At 39.1% G+C, this 21,787-nt stretch overlaps 1 protein-coding gene across 5 annotated transcripts in view; it reads right to left on the minus strand.

Moving 5' to 3' along the window:
• The window catches only part of PIK3C2A (phosphatidylinositol-4-phosphate 3-kinase catalytic subunit type 2 alpha), a 129,171-nt gene that overhangs the window by 79,269 nt on the left and 28,115 nt on the right, over positions 1 to 21,787 (minus strand). For all 5 annotated transcript variants that reach the window (XM_023737569.1, XM_004369680.2, XM_023737568.1 and 2 more), the window contains exon 2: positions 10,006 to 11,146. In XM_023737569.1, the coding sequence (XP_023593337.1) occupies positions 10,006 to 11,076 (1,071 nt within the window). In that variant the 5' untranslated portion in view covers positions 11,077 to 11,146. The remainder of the gene's footprint in view (positions 1 to 10,005; positions 11,147 to 21,787) is intronic.

The following is a 21,787-nucleotide window of genomic DNA, read 5'->3' on the forward strand; positions in this document are numbered from 1 at the left end:
TACCAAACCTCTGACTGAATGCCTCCAATAATTGTTTATAACCTGAGAGGAACCATTATTAAAATAAGTTCCTTTGTCAGTATTTAACCATAATACCTGTCTCCTTGAATTTTCTTCCCCATTGGTCCTTGTTGTGCTTTTTGGACTTCTGATTGCTGTCTATGGATTCTTGTAGCCTGTTAAATTTGTCATCATGCTCTTCTCTAATCTTCTTAAATTCCTCTATTGCTTTGTCTGTATGTTCCTTGGCTTGTTCTGTGTTTTGTCTGATCTCCTTCCTGATCTCTTGAAGAGTTCTGTATGTTAATCTTTTGTATTCTACCTCTGGTAATTCCAAGAAATTCTCTTCCTCTGAAAAATTTCTTGATTCTTTGTTTTGGGAGCTTGCTGAAGCCATCATGGTCTGCCTCTTTACACGATTTGATATTGACTGTTGCCTCCAAGCCATCAGGAAGTCATTATGTTTATTTATTTTATGTTTGTTTACTGTGTCCTAGCTTCTTGTTTTGTTTTGTTTTGATATACCCCAATAGGCTGCTCATGTGAGCTAGTCTGATTAATGGCGCCTTTGAAGCTCTAACATCCTGTCACCAGGGGGTTTGATCTGTTACTAGGTATGTGAGTGCAGGACTGTTTACTTTTCTTGTATGGATTCAGCTCAGGTGTCTAGGTAGTTGGTCACCAAGTGTGTGGTGCAAGCTCTCACCTACAGTCCTAGACAGGCAGGGGTGATTGGTATAGGCAGATATGTGGCTGCAGTAGGGGGTCATGCGCTGAGCAAGGCAGAGGGCTGACAGCTGCCCGAGCGTCTGGGAGGAAAGTGTGTCCCTGTTCCCTAGAGCGTGTAGGTGGGTGGGTTTTGCAGCTGGACTATAAGCACCCAGTGCTGTTGGCTGTAAGGACTGGGAGGCACCACTTATGCCTGGAACCCTGTGGCTAGGTGGCGTGGGTAGAGCCACCAGTCCTCAGGCCCCTGATGTAGGTAGGTGAGGACCCTGCTTAACGGGCAGAGCAGTGTCAAATGTCACAAACCTGCAACTTCACCATATCGCTGATACAGTGGAAGTTAGACTTCAGGTATATACCCTGTTGTACTGTGGTAATGAGGGCCTATGCTGTTGAAATGGGCCCACACAGGTCTATGAAGAGGTGAAAGGCATTCAAACTCCGTGGACCCCTTATGCCTGTGCACAGGCATAGGAGCTCTGCCTACCCTGAATTCCCAGGTTAGGCGAGCTGGCAGACTATTTTTTCCTGTTTGTTAATTTGTTCCCTCTCCAAGGCCGAGAGAATGGCTCAGGATGCATGATGGGTCCCACTTCTGGCCCAGGGGACTCGGCAACTGCTGAAGCTGGCCCGGGACTCGTGCAGAGCGGTTAGGGGGCAGGTAAACAGGAGAGAGGTTTTTCCCAAAGGGGATGTTTTTTGATCTGTGCGGTAGGTCAGACGCAGGTACTTCTCTTTTATGGATTGAGCAGCGCTCTTCACTGGTTCTGGAGGCCTGACTAGACTCTCTGCCGCTCGGTCTCTCCCAGTGTGAAAAACACTTCCCGAGTGCCACTGCTGATACGGCCCGCAGGGCTCCGGCTCCCCCCAGGTCAGGTCTGCAACTCCTCGCTGCTTCTGAACCATCTCTCCCTCCCCCTGCCACTCAGTCAGATTCCTCAACTTTGTCTTTGATGTTCAGGACTCCTAAATTGTCATATATAATTGAGTCAGTTGTTTTTTTGGGTCTTTGTTGTAAGAGGGCACAGGAAGCCTCTGACTACTTCACCATCTTGGCTTCACCTCTACTTTTTGGGACAATGGCTTTAAAAATTAAAGTTCTAAATTGAATAATGGAGTTACTTTCACAGTTTACAGAAAAATATATAAACAAATAAGGTTTGCTTGATTTTAAGCTTTTCTATAAAATATATTTTAATTTTCAGCAACTGCTACCCCTCTATTAGAATCTTATATGTTATTTAATGTAGCACGAAGTAATATACTTACTATATTAAAAAATTTAGTATATCAGTATTTCATCATGTTTTACAAGATCATAATTTTCAAGTATCCTACTCCCTGAATTGGTTTGAGAACCTATGTCTGAAATACAAAATTAAAAAAATTAGTCTACTTCCTCCTTTACATGGCAACTTTCCAAACTTTAAATCTTATTCTTGAAAGGGATCTCAGAAATCATCTAGTCCAACCAATTTTATTTCAAGATGAATAAACTCAGACCCAGAGAGTGAATTACTTCCAATAAATGTTCTCTTCTTTAGGCAAAATATCTCCGATCCTTTTAATGGTTCCTTTAATAACATAGTTTCTAGACTCTTGATCATTGTAGTCTTTCCTTTTTGAGACACATTCTAGTTTACGAGTAGCCCCTCTGAAAATGTGGTGCTCAAACCAGCAGGTAAAGTAAGCCACCTAAATTTCAGACAGCATGCCATTAATAAAGCTGTTGATGTAATACACTGTAGTAATCTACCGCTAATCTCTGACTGATCAGTCGACCAAGTCATGTTATTTTGCTTACCTGGCTTTGACTTCATGTCTCTCATAACCCATCTGCTTACTACTTTGATCCTTCCCTCTATACTTAAAATTAAAGTCTAGGAGCATGTTTCAACTGCTAAAATCAATCCTGCTTAGCAGCCTGTTTAATTAATTCTTAGAGTCTAAGCAACTAGCATCTCTCTGCAACTTCCATGTGACCACATTACCCTAGTCTTGCTAGCGGAACTTCTTATCTTCAGGCAACTACCTATCTTCAATATTTCTGCAAGACACTTTCTAAACCAATTGCCATGGAGTCGATTCCAACTCATGGTGATCCCATGTGTGTCAGAGTAGAACTGTGCTTCAAGGGTTTTTTAGTGGCTGATTTTTCGAAAGTAGATCACCAGGTCTTTCTTCTGAGGTGCCTCTGGGTGGACCTGAACCTCCAATCTTTCAGTTAGTAGCTGAGCATGTTAACCATATATACCTCCCATGGACTCCTAAGGCCCCCAAATAAGGAAAATATCAACATAGTACTGTGACAGATATTAAAAATGAGCAGAAAAAGATAATATGCAGGGAGACAATGAAAGGGATGTACACAGGTAACACATACCTGCCCCACCAAAGGAAAGGGTGAAGAATACAAGAGCTGAACTAAAGTAACCATTCTAAACTGAAGAGGGCAACAAGGAAAGAAAACCGAATTTTGTAGCAAAAACATTAGCAACTTACGCTAGGGATTTTGAGTTACAAAGAGACTATTCCCAGGGTACTGTATTTTTTAAATTTTGCTATGTGACTTGTCACCATCCCAACTTTATAGACTCCTGAGGTATGAAGAAACTTTAAAGTCATCTAGTTAAGAGGTCTAAATGCCAGTCAAAGGGAGTAGCAGGTTGGGAGCATCAGTATCAAGATATCTTTTTCCCCAAATTCCACATTCCCTCTCCCCTTCCCTCCTCCCAAACATCAGGATGGAGTAGGCCTAAACTCTCCAGGACACTGTGACATACAACTAAGTTTAGGAAATTATTTGACCTATGTATGAGTATCTCCTGAAACAGGGACTTACTACTTCTAAAACAGCAGGTTCCATCTCTGGAGAGATTAAAAAAAAAAAAAAAGTGGGCCTTTAGAGTCGGATGGTTCAAATACCAGCTTTGCTACTTACAAATAGTTCTGTCACCTTCCCGTTGGTGTCTAACTTGTTATTATGGAAGTTTTCAAACATACATAAAAGTAGAGAGAATAATATAATGAACGCCCATGTATCCATCACCAGCTTCAGCAATTATCAACATATGGCGAATCTCATTTCATCCGTACACCCCACCTCATTCCAGTCCCTCACTGGATTTTATTAAAGCTAATCCCAGACATTGTTATACTTCATTACTAAATTCTTCACTGTATATTTCTAAAATATAAGAGCTGATTTAACTAACTGCAATACCACTATTACACCAAAAAATTAACAATAATTGCTTATTTTTTTACATCTCAGTTTCTTCCACTGTAAAATAGGGATGTAAGATCACTTGGCCCCAGGATTCTTGTGAGCTCCTTATCATCTCAGTGACTATAAGAGAGTTCGGTATGAACATATATGGCACAGATAAAAGCACGTAGTGCTTAGGTTCTGAGTTCTAGTCTTGAATCATTGTAAATAACCCCTATCTACCCCAAAAAATCAACTTGTTTAAAATGATAACCCTAGTTCAAATGGAATGGTAATCTCAGCTCACCTGGTATAATCTGTTTTCTTTAGTGGATAAATGACTTTCTAATGCTGGGAAGGTTAGAATTAAATATGGAGATAATGAAATAAACCAGAGACTTGGTGGCACAATAGCTAAGTGCTTGTCTGCTAACCGTAATGGTTGGTGGTTTGAACTCACCAGTGGTTCCATGGGAGAAAAGACCTGCTGATTTGTTCCCATAAAGGTTATAGTCTAGGAAACCCTACGAGGCAGTTCTACTCTGTCATATGGGGCTGCTACGAGTTGGAATTGACTTGATGGCACACAACAATAACAATAATCTATAAATCTTTTTGTCCTAAATTCAAGATAATCTATCTACTGCCAGAATATTTTTATCATACTAAAAAGAACCCCATACCGTTTAAGCAGTCACCCTCCATTCCCCTCTCCTTACAGCCTTTGGCAACCTCAATGGATATGCCTACTCTGGACATTTCATATAAATGGAATCATATAACATGTGGTCTTTTGTATCTGGCTTCTTTCACTTAGCATGTTTTTAAGGTTCATAAATGTTGTAGCATGTATCAGTACTTCATTTTTTTTATGACTGGATAATATTCCATTGTATAGATATATCACATTTTGTTTATCCATTCATCTGATGATGGACAATTTAGTTGTTTCCACTTTGGGGCTATTATGAATAAAGCTGTTATGAACAATCCAATTAAAAACCAGGCAAAGGATCTATCTGAAGAGACACTTCTCCAAAGAAGATCTACAAAGGACAGTAAGCACATGAAAAGAGGCTAAACATCATTAGTCGTTAGGGAAATAAAAATTACAACAATGAAATACCACTTCACACCCAATGGGATAGCTGTAATTAAAAAAAAAAAAAGCAAACAGAAATGGAAAATAAGTATTGGCAAGGATGTGGAGAAATTAGAACCCTCATACATTGTTAGTGGGAAGGTAAAATGCTATAGCTACCGTGGAAAACAGTTTGGTGATTCCTCAAAAAGTTAAACAGCGTATTACCATATGACCCAGCAATTCTACTTCTAGACATATTCCCCTTTTTTTGATGACTCTTGGCTTAAAGTTTCTCATTTTCCTTTCAAATACTTATTTTGTAAAAAATACCATTTAGAAAGTGTGGAATATTAAAAGAAAATAATCTGACACATTATATTTATGATTCCAATTTAAAATGTGTAATTGACCTCTCTGATTTTAAACTGAAAGGTGTTACTTTTTTTTTACCCCCTAAATTCATAAATAGTATTGAAAGGTTTAAGAGAACTTAATGTTCATCAGAAGATTTATTGGAATTTTTTTAGGTACTCGGAAAGGTTTTGTTTGCTAGGACCACCTGTTTGCCCTGTAAGATTAAACACCTGAAGTACTTAAAAGAAAAAATGTAAATATTAAATTTACAAATGCAATGTAAGCGTTAAAGAAATGTTACCAAGTTTGTAAATGAGAGCTGATTTTAAGGGAGATCTACTTTTTAAAATCTGCAATGACAGAACTTGTCTTAGTTATCTTGTACTGCTATAACAGAAATACCACAAGTGGATGGCTTAACAAAGAGAAATTTATTCTTCTCACAGTCTAGAAGGCTAGAAATCCAAATTCAGGGTGCCAGCTCCAGGGGAAGGCTTTCTTTGTCGGCTCTGGGAGAGGGTCCTTGCCATCAAACTCCCCCTGCTCTAGGAGCTTCTCAGTGCAGGGACCCCAGGTCCAAAGGATGTGCTATTCTCCTGGCTCTTGCTTCGTGGTGGTATGAGGTCCCCATGTCTCTCTGCTCTTCTATATCTCAAAAGAGATTGACTTAAAACACAGCCTAATCTTGTAGATTGAATTCTGCCTCATTAACATAACTGCTGCTAATCCCACATCATTAACATCATAGAGGTAGAATTTACAACACATAGGAAAATCATATCAGGTGACAAAATGGTGGACAATCACACAATACTGGGAATCATGGATCAGCCAAAATGACAGACATTTTTTTGAGAGGGATACAATTCAATCCATAATATTCGATCCCTTGACCCCCAAAACTTCATGTCGTTGCCACATGTAAAACATATTCACCCCATCATATCATAGCAAAAGTTTTAAATCAATTCCAAGTCTAAAATCCAAAAATTCCTCTTCATCTGTGAAATCCAGAATACAAGTTATCTGCTTCCATAGTACAACGGTGGAAGAGGCACAAGCTAGACAACACCATTAGAAATGGGAGAAATTGGAGGGAAAGAAGGGATAACAGGCACCAAGCAAGTCAGCAGAACACATTACATTAGACCTCAAGGCTTGAAAATAATCCTCTAGTTTCTGAGATCACGTAGGCAATGGCCCTGCCCCCTAGACTCTAAGCATTGGCCACACTCTCCAGATTCTGAGTGGAGACCCCTCAGCCCTGGGCTTCAGCTCTGCCTTCTAGGCCCGCTGGAATGGCAACTCTGTTCCCTTGAATTTGGGCAGCTCTACTCTCCTAGTTCATCTGAGTGGCAACTCCATCCACCCTTTGAGACCCCAGAGGTTGTGGCCCTACCCTTTGAGATTGAGGCAGCTCTGCTTCCTGTGTTCCTTGGCCTCTTGACCCCTCAGGTTTCACCGCCTGCACATGCCCTGCTGGAGCAAGCATTCCCAAGCTCTTCAGCTCCACCGATAAGCACCTGGAGGCACCCCACTCTGCCAGAAAACTTCAGCCAGAAGGTACTCAGCTCTCTTGCTCCATGGTTTGGCAAGCCTAGCTCCACTGATAAGTGCCTGAAGGCACCCCACTCCACCAGGAAGCCTCCTGCACAAATGCAGTCAGCTGTTTCATTCCCTGGGTCGGCTCCAGCACTATCTCGTGCTGGTCTCCTGGTTCTGCTGCTGCCGTTTCTCTGCTGCTGCTTTTTGCCATCTGTGCCATCTCCAGTGTAACAGCTCTCCTCACTTCCTTCTGAGTCCTCACTAGAATTGTCTTTGATGTTCAAATTCCACCAACAGTCTCTTCAAGGCAATCTAGACTTTAACTATTAGGCACTTTAAAACATTTCCAGCCTCTACTCATTCACAGTTTCAAAACCACTTTCACATTTTAGGTATTTGTTAGGGCAGCACCCCCACTCTCTTTGTACCAAATTCTGTCTTAGTTATCTACTCCTATTATAACAGAAGTACCACAAGTGGATGCCTTTAACAAAGAGAAATTTACTCTCTCACAGTCTACAAGGCTAGAGGTCCAAATTCAGGATGCCAGATCCAGGGGGAGGCTTTCTCTCTCTGTCGGCTCTGTGGGAAGGTCCTTGTCAGAACTTTAACCAAAGACTTTAGGGGGTGATTGTTCTTATTTTATTAAAAAAAAAAAACTTACTAAATTTATAAAGAAAATAAGAAAATCTATGTAAGTTAAATTTAAAATATTAAGAAAAACTGGATTTTAATGTGTAACTTTTATGAAAGTAAATATTAAAACCATAAGTTTTAAGCTTGTGTCTGTACACAAAGAAACACCCTCAGACATCAAAAACTCACACTGAAAAATAAATATTCGTTCTCTTAAAGCGTGACACCCAAAACTGAACACAGCATTGCCTGACAGTAATTTAGCAGACTAGAGAGAGGTATGTTTCTGTTCTAAATACTATATTTCTATTGATGCAGCTTGATAATGGCTTAATCTCTTTGGCATCCATATCACAATGCTGACTACCATATTTTTACACAAATGACGTGTGCCTTCTACAAATATTTGCTGACTGCACCCTCCTCCTGTCAGGTATTTTCCTAAGCACGCTATGCTTTTTTTTTTTTTTTTTTTTTTACAGCACCATAGGAGAAAGACGTGGTAGTCAGCTTCTGTAAAAATTTACAGCCTAGGAAACCCTATGGGGCAGTTCTACTCTGTCCTATAAGGTCGCTATGAGTCGGAATCAACTCGATGGCAACAGGATACTGAGTTGACAGGTAAAATGTATTTCTTAATGTGAGCTGAAGTTAAAATACATTTGAAAAACATTACACATGTAAAGATTTTCCTGGATTCTGGTCATGTCCTCCAAAATACCCTTTTGGATATTTTTCCCTAAAGAAGGTTTTCTTTCTAAATCTTCTTAATATCTGCTTTCTTCTCTCTCAGGCATCCAAAATGGCTTTTTAAAGTCAACAATTCAACATAACCCTATCGAAATATGCAAAATTTGCTCCTCCTTCCCAAAATGCTTCTTGACTTCTAGGAGGTAATGAATTACTGTAGAGAGCAATTAGGCCTTTGTTCTTGATTCCTGAGAGACAATTTTTAGAAATTCCTGAGTACTTGAGGTACCTTTTGTTAATCTGGGCCTAAAGACTATATCAGAGGATTTATGCTAATGAGTACAGGGTTGGCCAAGCCAGAAGGACCACCACGTGGTCAACTGACCTCAGGGAGGAAAGGGAGCATGATTCTATTACCCGTATGCAATGAGGCCCCGATCATGCGTATGCAACAAAGCCAATAAAGATTCTGGACACGGAATCTCTAAGAGCTTCCTGGTTGGTGAAAGACATTGATACACATGGGAGGGCAATGCACACTTTTTGGAACACAGAAGCTTCGCACTGGGAACTGTTCCAGACCTCGCTCTATGTGTCTCTTTGTACTCTTTTTTGCTATAATAAATCTGTAATTGTAAGACTAATACTTGCTGTGAGCTGTTCCAGCAAATTCTCAAACCCAAAGGGGTACTGGGAGCCATCAGGTAGAAGTGAGGGACCCAAGGGAGGCACCCAAACTTGCAACTGGCATCCTAAAGGAGTAGTGGGGAAATCCTGAATTTGCGGCCAGCAGGTCAAACGTAAGGGTGTTGGGTGGAGTCCTGAGATTGTGGCTGGCATCTCCCTATCTGGCAGTCTGAAGGACGGTATTCTTTCAACCTGCGAGAAGTGACCCAGCTCTAGGTCAGACAGAAAAGTGCCGCATGGATAGCTGGTGTCACAGGGATTGAGAGTGAGAAAGTGGGGATTTGATTAATCCTCATATTCTGAGATTGGATTTATGTTGATTTTTATCTATAAAACCCCCAAGGCCAAAATATTAGCTAGGTGTTGATTTAATTGGCTGGATAATACAATTCACACTGGGGTGAAAATGAGGCTTAAACATTTCCAGGATCCACAGAGATAACATATAAAACAGGTAGAAGAGAAAGTACAAATCTGCAATGTTAGACTATGTTGGGAAGCGAGAAGTCTAAGCCCTACTGCTTCTCTTCTGAAAGAAGACATCCTGACCCACCTATCCCTTAACTAATTTTTCCAGTTAATGAGACTTATTGTTTCATTCTTCACCTTTATCAATATGGTTGTTTAAGAAGAGCCGTTTAAATGACTCCACTCTCTTCCTTCTAGGGTTATTTTTTCATTCATTCATTTTTTTCATGGTTAAAAACAACAGAAACTATATGCTAAGAATTTCTATAATGGCGCTAAATTGAAAATTCCTTGTTAGCCCTGAAAAATAAAAAAGAAGAGACCATGTATAATGAGGAGACATGGAGAGACAAATAAAAATTATCTTAAATGCCTCCCAGTGGCAGCTGGATCCTAGAAAAGATTATTATTAACAGCAAACAGTTTTTAAATTGGCCTAAACATATTTAATCCTTTACTATATAATCTAAGAATTACAGCATACATGGGAGCAAAGAAAACAAGATTCAAAATGAAAAATACTTTCTTTTCCTAATAAATTATGCATACACATATGAACTCTGTATTACACTACTGAATTTAAGAAGTTAGTAAGAAAAGACTATACCTGAGATATCTGGCCCTGGACTTTTATTAGCTGAGTTGTTCGAATATTTAAAGACTGGCTCCTTATAACAGTTGCCCCAGAAAGGGATCTTCCATTCACCTTTCTTTCGAGATGACAACTTGCTGGTGATCTCCCTTCAAGAAGAACAGCATCCCAAGGATCCTCTGCTAGCAAACCTGGAACATTTTTCTCTTCTTCATGGTCCAATACCTCCACATTGTCCACCTTAGGCTTACTTAGAGGATCCAAGTCTAACCAGTCAAATTTACTGATATCATCAGACTTTGGAGATAGCTGCAGATTGTTGATGGTAGCTTTTGAACTTGTTATTTCCAAATCAGTCCTTGCTTTTCCATTTTTTAAAAATTCTGATGTACTAGCTATTTTGTCAAATAGCTTTGCCATGTCAGGACTGACTACTGGGCGATAGATAGGTAAGCTTCCTTGTGGATGAAAGGGTGTGACAGGTGTCAAAGGATATGAAAAACATGGAGATTGTCCTGGAAGACTTAAATATATAGGTTCTGTAGATGGAAAAGTAGGCATTCTTGGATTCAAGCCATTCTGGAATGTAGCCTGTTTACTGTAAGTTGAGGGATAAACAGAAGGTAAAGTATAAGTGGAAGGCCCAGATAATCCAGGTGGCCACTGTCCTCTCTGAATAGTAGGTCTAAGATAGAACTGTGCTGAAAATGAAGGGCTCAGAACAGGAGTAACTGGCAATACAGGTGTTTTTCTAGTTTCAAAACTGTCATCCAACAATAATTTTTCAAGTTCAGCTTGGGTGAGTTTTTCTACATCAATATCTACTGCTCTGTTTTGGGAATCCGATTCAGGAAATACCATGAGATCATAATCCTGTTTGTTATGAACTTGTGCTTTTTGTCTGGTGCTGCTTGACAACTCAAAGTCTCTCTGATTATCAGTCACTTGTCTATCCTTTTGCAGTTTTGCTAAGGCCTCTGCTTCCATCTGTAATGCTTCCTCTTTGTCCACATCTTTTGTTCTTGTTGGTTCCAGATGTGAAGACGAACACTGTTTAAATCTGTTGTTGCCGGATATCTGAGCCATGTCCACTTAAAAGACTAAATCTGTCTTCCTCTTATCTACTTCTTTCTTGTAGCTTCCAAAATAGTAAGACCTACACATAAAAATAAACATAACACTCAGTTAGATTTTCTAAACACAAATAAATTTTGTTTGCAACCTACCTCATAGGATTTAGGATTTGAAGCCACTTACAGAAATATACTACCCAAAAAAGAAAAGAACAGTTGAGGGAAATGTGGATGAAAGAATACTTTAAAAATACCTTATACACTGTCATGGATTGAATTATGTCCCCCCAAAAATGTGTGTATCAATATGGCTAGGCCATGATTCCTGGCATTGTGTGATTTTCCTATATGTTTTAATCCTGGCTCTATGATGTTAATGAGGGAGGATGGGTGGCAGTTGTGTTAGTAAGGCAGGACTCAATCTACAAGATTGGATTGTGTCCTGAGGCGATCTCTTGAGGTATAAAAGACAGAAGTGAGCAGAGAGACGGGGGACCTCATACCATCAAGAAAGCAGTGCTGGGAGCAGAGCACGTCCTTTGGACCAGGGTCCCTGCGCAGAGAAGCTCCTAGTCTGGGGGAACACCGAAGAGAATAAGGCTGACAGAGAGAAAAAGCGTTCCCCTGGAGCTGATGCCCTGAATTTGGACTTTTAGCCTACTTTGACCGTGAGGAAATAAACCTCTCTTCGTTAAAACCACCCACGTGTGGTATTTCTGTTATAGCAGCACTAGATAACTAAGACATATACTGTTGCATTAAGGGAAATGTTTAGACATGCATGACTTTATCCCATCCGTTAACCTAAGAGGAGAGTTGACACAGTAAACAGACTCAAGATACTTTTATTTCAGCTATCACAATGGCTGCCATTAACCAGCGGCACTTCTTCTGGCAGAATTCTTGGCATGATATGATACCAGTGTAGTCACATATCTTCAAGGGTTTACAGTTGTGCAAACAGCAAGTCAAAATAGTTTTCATCTTTTGGTATTTGTTAAACTGCTCAAAAGCCAATTAGCAATAAAAACGTTCAATACCTAATCAATAAAACTGAGGCACTTCTGCTTTATTACAACATCATGCAGAAAACCGATTATGGGATTACACTATTTTAGGAATATTAAAATTTTATAATGTAAAAGATTAGAATAATAAAACGTGTTAAGGCTATAAGATGTAATATTCCACTTAACGGCTAAATTATGGCTGAATTCATCAAATAGTTTTGATCACACTTCTATTCTGATTATTTGCAGTTATATCAAGTTACGATATTGAAATTCCTCTTTTTTAAGCTGATGAACTATACTGAACTAGAAGATAGTTGATTTTTAAACCTTCTCATAGATAAGTTTATAAAAATGGACTCTCTGCTACTTAAGACAAACACTTGCTTCTGACCAAGATTACCCTTTAAAGCAATATATGACCAATTAAAGTGTTAATTATCTACTGTGTAACAGAGGGCATGGTTCCTGCTTCTAATCAATATGATACAGGTTTTAATGTGGGTTCTGTAGTCACACCACCTTGATCCAAGAAGCTGAATGCCCTTGGGCAAGTGAAAAATCTTTCCATGCCTTAGCTGCCTAACTTTTAGAATTAAAAAAGTATCTATCTCTGAAGTTAGTACAAGGATTAAATCAAATAATGCAATTAAAAGTGCTTATCAGTGGCCTTGAGGGTAAGCATTCAATAAAATGGTATCTATTATTAACCTAATCTAGTTTGAAATATACCTAGTTTGAATAATTAGAAAGCAATAGAGTTCCGTGTTTACATCCCTGGTCTTTATCACAGTGCTTGTCTATAGTATATTTTCAATAAATGCTTGGTGAAAGGAGGTAGAGAAAAACCCAGAGTGCATTCAAATTAATATAGCACAAATGAAAATCCTATGTGTTGAGATAATACTAAATGAAAAAATTATTAGTAATGAAGACATGAAGAAAGAAGTATTCATGGAAGACTTTCTTGGAGTGTTGCTTTGCAATTCTTTTATACAATTGCTGAATTTCTGAGGTATTTCACTGAAAAGCTGTTCCAAATTTTTCCCTTCTGTGGTAGACTGCAAAACATAGGCACAATGTACACTTAAGATTTGTATACTTCATTGTATATAAACTTTATGTCAAAAGAAAAAAAAACTATAAACAAATATGGAACTTATTAAATATGCACAAAGTACTTAGAGCAAAGTACTGATGTCTACAATTACTTTGGAATACATTTAAAAAATAGGATGAATTATCAGAGAGGTTCAGGGATGACATATGAATATGTGATGAGGCAAGTATAGAAAAATATTAATAACAGAATCTAGGTGGTAGATGGAGAAGGCGGTGGTTCAGTGGTAGAATTCTTGCTTTCCATTAGGGAGACCCAGGTTTGATTCCTGGTCAATGTACCTCAAGTGCAGTCATCACCCATCAGTCAGTGGAGGCTTGCATTTTGTTACGATGCTGAACAGGTTTCAGCAGAGCTTCCAGACTAAGACAGACTAGGAAGAAAGGCCTGGCGATCTACTTCAGAAAATCAGCCAATGAAAGCCCTATGGATCACAATGGTCTGATCCAATTGGGGACCAACTAAATGGCAGCTAACAACAACAGTTAGCAGATATGGGTATTCACCTTGAAATTCTTTCAACTTGGTGCATGACCGAAAATGTTCACAACAAAATGTTAGGGGGGAATGGGCACAAATTCCTCCCATTCCAGTAATATGTCCCTTTGCAATATGACTTTGTTGCTCCTCCCATAAAGAGGTGGGTTTATTTCTCCACTCTCTTGATCTGAGCTAGCCTTGTGACTTGCTTTGACCAATAGAATGCATCAGAAGTTGACACTGTAAGAGTTCCAAACCTAGGCCATAAGAGGCCTTAGTGCTTCAGCTCTACCACTCTGAAACAAAGCCACTGCCAAGTGAATGTTCTTGAAGATGAGAGATCACAAGGAGAGAGGCTCAGCCAATAGCCAGCACCAACTGTCAGACATGTGAGTGAAGCCACCACGTCAGACCATGCGTCTGCAGTCCAGCTGACTACAGTCCCATAAGTGACCCAAAGTAAGATCAGTAAAAGCAACCCAGCTAAGGTCAAGCCACACTGCTAACCCAAAGAATCATTTTGGAGGTGTCTGTTATGTAGCAATAAATAACTGATAAATCCTTTCTTCTTACTTTCAGAAAACAAAACTGAAGCCATTTACACCTACTTAACAATACACTTCTCTGTGTTTTAACTTCCACAAATACCACCTTTCTTCACTTGTCCTCTTCACTTATATCCTTATTCCCATTCACCTGTCCCCTCCATTTATATCCCTAAACCTATTAAATTCTCTTCTACTTTCTTATCAAAGATTCTCTTCTTTTGCAAAGTTAATTTATCCTTTACTTGCTTCTGGTTCTCTCCCATAAAAATGTTCAAGTTTTGTTCAGTTAATTTTCGACAAGGGTACTAAGTCCATTCAATGGGGGAAAGAATAGTCTTATCAATAAATGGTGCAAGGACAACTGGATCTCCACATGCAAAAGAATGAAGCTGGACCCACACCTCACACTATACACAAAACTTAACTCAGAATTGATCAAAGAGCTAAAACCATAAAACTCTTAGAACAAAACATAGGGCAATGCTTTGGAACTTAGTTTTTGACAATGGATACTTAGATATGACACCAAAAGTACAAGCAATAAAATACAAAATAGATAAAAGGGACTTCATCAAAATTAAAAACTTTTGTGCATCAAAGGACTTGATCAACAAAGTGAAGAGACAACCTACAGGATGGGAGAAAATATTTAGGAAACATATATCTGATAAGGATTTAATATCCAAAATATATAAAGAACTCCTACAACTCAACAACAAAAAGACAACCCGATTGAAACATGGGCAAAGGACTTAAGTAGACATTTCACCAAAGAAGATACCCAAGTTGTCAATAAGCACATGAAAAGATGCTATAAGTCATTAGTTATTGTTGTGTGCCATCAAGTTAATTCTGACTCATAGTAACCCTATAGGACAGAATAGACATGCCTCATAGGGTCTCCTAGGCTGTAATCTTTACAGGAGTAGACATGGAACAGATGGTGGGTTCAAACTGTCGACCTTTCAGTTAGCAGCCACATGCTTAACCATTGTACCACCAGGACTCCTTCATTAGTCATTAGGGAAATGCAAATCAAGATCACAGTAAGATACCCCTACTAGGATGGCTACTATCAGAAAAACGGAAAACAAGTGTTGGTGTGGAGAGAAACAGAAGCCTTTTATCCATTGCTGGTGGGATCGTAAAATGGTGTAGCCACTGTAGAAAACATTTCCTTGAAAAGTCAAACACAGAATTAACATAAAAAAAAAAACCCAGACTGCTCTGACCAGGATCACAACAGAGGGTTCTGGACAGAGCTGGAGAAGGATGTAGAACATAATTCTAACTCACAAAAAAAAGACTAGATTTCCTGGCCTAAAGGAGACTGGAGAAACCTTGAGAATATGGCCCCCAGACACCCTTTTAGCTCAGTGGTGAAGTTATCTCCAAGGTTCACTGTTCAGCCTGGCAGTGGACAGCCCCGTAAAACCAAATGGGACTAATGAGGTACAGTAGTCCAGTGACAAGGGCCAGAAGGCAGAAGGGGACAAGGAAGCTGGTGATAGGGAACCCAAGGTTGAGTAAGGATATTGTTGATGTGCTGTGAGATTGTTAACCACTGTCATAGGACAACATGTGTAGTAACTGTTAAATGAGAAACTATTTTGTTCTGTAAGCCTTCATCTTAAGTGAGAATAGCAGCACAACTGGAAGAGCACAGTCAATGTCACTGAACTGTGCATACAGAAATTTTTGAAATGCTGTATCTTTGGCTATGTGTATTTTCACCAAAAAAAAAAAAGGTTGAGAAGTTAGAAGGTTGACAAGTTGTGGGGTTGTTAACCAATGTCATAAAACAATATGTGTACTAGTGTTTCATGAGAAACTATTTGTTCTGTAAGTCTTCACCTGAAGTACAATAAAAAACAAAAAACAAAAAAAACCCAAACCCACTGCCGTTGAGTTGATTCTGACTCTTAACGACCACGTAGGGTTTCCCAGGCTGTAAATCTCTACAGAAGCAGACTGCTACATCTTTCTCCCGCGAAGCTGCTGGTGGTTTTGAACTGCTGACCTTCCAGTTAGCAGTCAATCGCTTTAACCACTGTTGCCATATAACCCAGCAATCTCCAGAAAAAAACCAAAACAAAACATTGCCACTGAGTCGATTCTAACTCATAGCAACCCTATAGGGCAGAGTAGAACTGCCCCATAGGGTTTCCAAAGAGCAGCTGATAGATTCAAACTGCCCATCTTTTGCTTAGCAGCCAAGTTCTTAACCACTGTGCCACCAGGGCTCTGTAAAGCTGTTCCTGGCCAATATCAAACAGGGGACCTTTCACATGTGAGGTGAACGTGATAACCACTACACTACGGAAACCATGTGTAAATCCTAGGTAAATACTCAAAAGACTTAAAAGCAGGGACTCAAACAGATACTTGTACACCAAAGTTCTCTGAAGCATTATTCACAATAGCAAAAAGGTAAAAATGACCCAAGTGTCCATCAACAGATGAATGGATAAACAAAATGTGGTAGTATATCCATAAAATGGAATATTATTCAGCCACAAAAAGAAATGGAGGTCTGATACATGTTACAACATGGATGAACCTTGAAAACATTACACTGAGTGAAATAAGTCAGACACAAAGGGACAGACATTGTATGATCCCATTTATATGAAATATCTAGGAGCCCTGGTGGCACAATGGTTAAGTGCTCAGCTGCTAACCAAAAGGTCGGCAGTCTGAACCTACCAAGTGCTCTGCAGGAGAAAGATGTGGCAGTCTGCTTCCATAAAGATTTACAGCCTTGGAAACCCTGTGGGGCAGTTCTACTCTGTCCTATAGGGTCACTATGAGTTGGAATCGACTCGACGGCAACAGGTTAGATGAAATATCTAGAATAGGCAAATGCATAAAGATCAAAGTTTATTAATGGTTGCCAGGTGTGGGTGGGATGGGGGAAAGGGAGAGTTATTGCTTAAGGGGCACTGAGTTTCTGTTAAGGAAAATGAAAAAAATTGGAAGTGGATAGTAGCAATGGATGCACAACATGCTGAACACAATTAATGTCACTGGATTGTTGTAATGCAGAGCAAGGCCTTGACTAAACTCCCTAACGAAAAGAACCAGGATCAGCACAAAGCTGGTTCCTATGATGTGAAAGACAGACATACCTCCACCCTCCAACTTCTTTACCATTTCTGATACCAGCTGTTCCCCTGACAGCACTCTCTACTTCTCTGCTGGGTTCAGTAATTCACTGCAACGGCCACACAGAACTCACAGACCATACTCAGTTATGCAGTTTATTAGGGAAGTAACAGGCTACAACTTGGGATCAGGATCAACTTGGTAGTAACAGCAACAACTCTGGATCAGGATCAGGAAACACATAGGCAAGGTTTGGAAGGCTCCCCAAAGCAGAGCACACATCTCTCCCTTTCAGTACAGGAGAGCTCTCTCAGCTGACCATGCAAGCAGGCAGGCCTTTGTCTCAGCTGTGCACTCTCTTTTTCTCAGCCCCCTCAGGACAGACTTCCTCTCAGCCCTGTACGCCCCTCCTTGGCCGTGCCGGCCCCGCACATGTCCCTTCTTGGCCATGAAGGCCTGTATGCCTTCGGCCTTCTTGCCGTTGGCCTTTCCACTGCTAACTGGACCAGCTCACAGATAGTATAGCAGCTTGCTCAGCTCTCTAAGCTGCTTTCCTAACAACGGCTTTCTGCCATCACCACCCACTCTGTTACAGGGTCCCTTCCGGGCCTGTCGCTGCCAGCTCTGCTGCAGGGATCCTTCTGTGGCATCTTCAGTGTTACACTCCTTGATGACCCATATTACAGCTCTTTTAGGAGGTTCCTAGCATCTTCTCTCTCTGGCTCTTCTCTCTTCTTGCCTCTAAAAACCTCTGTGGGGGCTGGCTGCTTATATAAGCAAACTTCTTATCAATTTCAAGGCATGGACTCCCAGCAAGACCACAAACTGACCAATCCCTTCGGTGGACTGCAAGTCACACAATTTGCATAGTAAACTGACCAATCTCTGCAACGTGCATAAAACAGACCGATCATAAGGCAGACTGCAGGCCAGAGCCAGACAAAAAGTACCAAATCATCAAGCTGTTTACAGCTTACCCGGGAAATGTCAATCAACCTGAACAAAAGTAAAAAGCCCTCTGGGGTAGAAAACTAGGGCAAAGCTAACTTATCAGGACTTGGGGGGAGAGAAATATCTCAAGCTGTTTTTCCAAAGAACTAAGACAAAAGGCCACATAAAGAAACTCATTTCATCATAATTGCACATGTAAAAATGGTTGAAATGGCAAACGCTTTGCTATATATATTTTACTACAATAAAATAAAATTTAAAGTGTTCAAGTTTTCTCCATATTTAGAGGGAAGAAAATCTTAACATTCCTCTTTGGACCCCAGTAGCTTTCATTTTAATTTTCTCATTTTCATTGTCAAATTTCTCAAATGAGTGACCTAGAAAGTCCTTTCTTTCCTCATTCTGCTTTATAAAAATTCTACTTATCCTTCAGGGTGCAATTCAAATACCACCTCCTCTCTGAAGCTTTCCCTGGGCATGTCCTATCAGAATTCATATTGTAGTTGATGTTTCAACTAAAACTTCTAATTACATTTTTGACTTAATTATTTTTGTGGACTTTACGTTGTTTTTGCCTACTCAGCATGCTTCCTTCTCGTAACAGAACCTATAGCTCTCATTTCAGAGACTACTTATTTCCTTGTTTTCCCATGTAGTTCAAACAAGGCTGGATCACCTCCATCCCCTACCCCTCAACAACTTCAGAGGATTCAAGTCTAGAGAATCAGCTAACCCCAGGACTTCTGCTGAAAGTATTTGGGAAGAAAGCTTTTCAATGGGGTTGCTAAGTTAATCGGATGTAAGCCTGGCACTACTGTGGCCATCTTTGCCACGGCTTGGGAAGATGCTGCTTGGGAATTAATCCAAGCCAGAGGAAAGCAGAGCTAAGATAAATGAAATGAAATAGATTCTGGATAATATTATTTTAAGCATCTGGATTCAACCATGCCCAAGACCAGCCTTTTTATTTAGATAAGTCAATAAATTCCCCTTTTTGTTTAAGCCAGTTTAAAATGAGTTTCTGCCACAGTATCTGTGAACCTGTCTGTCTACCCAACAGACTAAAATAATCTTCTTAAGCGCAGAGGTCTATCACACTTTGTTCATTTTTTTCTTCCCCACATCACTTTGCTTACTAAATAAAGAACTTAGTTTACAGAACATGTGTTTTCAGGGAATGAGTGCTGTTGAGCAGTCCTGAAGAAGGCATTTCAGATGGTGCAAGACTATGGATGCATATGGTACGAGAAACTAATCAAGTATAACTGCCTGTTATTGAACACCATAACCACACCCTACTTTTCACAAAATCAGATAGATTAAAACTAACAGCATTTTACAAAGAGATAAAGATACTGAATTACAATTCTTCCACAAGCATAATGCCAATCTGTTACTTAAGTATTCTGCTGGCTACCATATTTGGTAATGATATAACATTGTTCTGAAAAGGGGAACTGGATTTTTTTAATGAGTTTGAGATATAGTTTATTCACTGGAGAACATCCTCATTCTGAATATTAACTCTCATTTACTGACAAAGGTATAAAATTAATGGTTTGAAATATATTTTAGCAACCAATCAATTTGTTCCATCTATATTACCAACCAAAAGCATTATATGCTAAAATAAATTCAACTTTAGTCAATAATAGTGAGCTGCCTGTTAGTGTCTAAGATGTACCATATTCTAGTTTCCCAAAAGGCTACTGTGCATGGAAAACTCAAATGGCTATAAAAAGACTTAAAAGATTGTTCCAAAAGTAACCTTGTGCTTCAGCTATTTTTCCGGGGCTTCTGCATTGACGTGCTCTATTAACTGTTAAAATAAAACCTCATTTGATGACAAACATTTAGTAGGAAATAATTTCCTACATTCTATTCAAAATGAATACTTTAATGCTAATGTTCCCTTAATTCAAGCTGGGAAGACAATATAACTAGTTTTTGAATGAGGGTTGTGTATCATTTGCCAGCAGTTTCCCAACATAAGTAACCCAGGGAAGATTGAAAGGCTGTAGCTACTTTAAAATTCTTCCAAAGAGGGTAATTAAACTATTCAATTAAACTTCTGGACAACCATTTGCATATCAAAAAGAGAAGAATTTAAAAGCTCTTGGCTTCTTATGTGGTAGACATCATTTACAATTTAAATTTAAATCTCAGAAAAAAACCAAAACAAGTCAGTCCTGTTATTATCTAAATGCGTTCTGATCTTAAAAATTCAAGACACCTAATAAAATGGAAGGAGCCCTAGTGGTGCAATGGTTAAGGGCTTGGCTGCTAACCAAAAGGTTGGCAGTTTGAACCCACCAGCCACTCCAGGGGAGAAAAGACCTGGCAATTTGCTCCTGTGAAGATTTCATCCTAGAAAACCCTATGGGGCAGTTCTACTCTGTCCTATAGGGTCACTATAAAAACAATAAAATGGAGAAACAATTATTTGAGTTCAGTATACATACTTCTGTAAAATGAAAATGAACCTCAAAGAAAGATAAATTACGGTGCATCCATGGAATAGATTATTATGTCATCACTAAAAAAATCATGAAGACTGCAATAACCATGGGAAATGTTTATTTTAAAATTAGGCCAAAGATCTGCATCTGTATCTATCTACATACAGACTAAATGTCAAATACTGCTTTAAGCACTTTTTACATATTAACTAATTTAATCTTCACAAATCCTTTAAAGTGGCTACTATTATTATTCCTTGTTTACATATGAAGAAATTTAAGCACAGAGGTTATATAATCTACTCAGACTCATTACAGCTAGCCAATGGTGGAATCAGGATTCAAACCAAGGCAGTGCTAATTCACCAATATACTTTTAACAGTTATCTGGAAACAGTGTCTAAATTGACATGCTTCGTCTATTATAAATATCAGCTTTCTTCCACAATCCTGACAAAAGCAATCAAGCATGTTGGTATTAGGCACTACTACACAAATCTGTCACAAAGACAAAATGGAAGAATGTCGCGGTGATGGGTGAAAGGTTAGGTTAAAGCTGCACTGTCCAACAGAAACAGAATGCAAACCACTCAAGTAATTTAAACATTTGTACAGCCACATTAAAAAAAATTAAAAGATGAAATTAATTTTAATACTCTGTTTTATGTATTCCAATATATCAAAAATATTATCATTTCAGTAGGTAGTCAATATAAAGATATTAATGGGATATTTTACGTCCTTTTTTAAATACCAAGTCTTCAAAATTTGCTGATATATTACACTTATCACATCTCAATTTAGACTAGACCTATTTCAAATGTTCAACAACCAAATGTAGCTAGTGGACAGCACAGGGTTGGAATTTATGAGGAAAGGAACAAAAAGAATGGTGAACAAGTATTACTACTTTTTGGATGTTAAGAAAAAATTTATCCTCCGAAAGTATTTCCTTTCTTCAAGCCAGTAACATATATCAAATGTTTATTAGTTATTTTTCAAAGAGCAAAAAAAAATTTTTTAAGTCCCATGGATAATCTATAGCTTGTAA

Source organism: Trichechus manatus, unplaced genomic scaffold, assembly GCF_000243295.1.
Source record: "Trichechus manatus latirostris isolate Lorelei unplaced genomic scaffold, TriManLat1.0 scaffold00006, whole genome shotgun sequence".
Classification (NCBI taxonomy): Eukaryota; Metazoa; Chordata; class Mammalia; order Sirenia; family Trichechidae; genus Trichechus; species Trichechus manatus.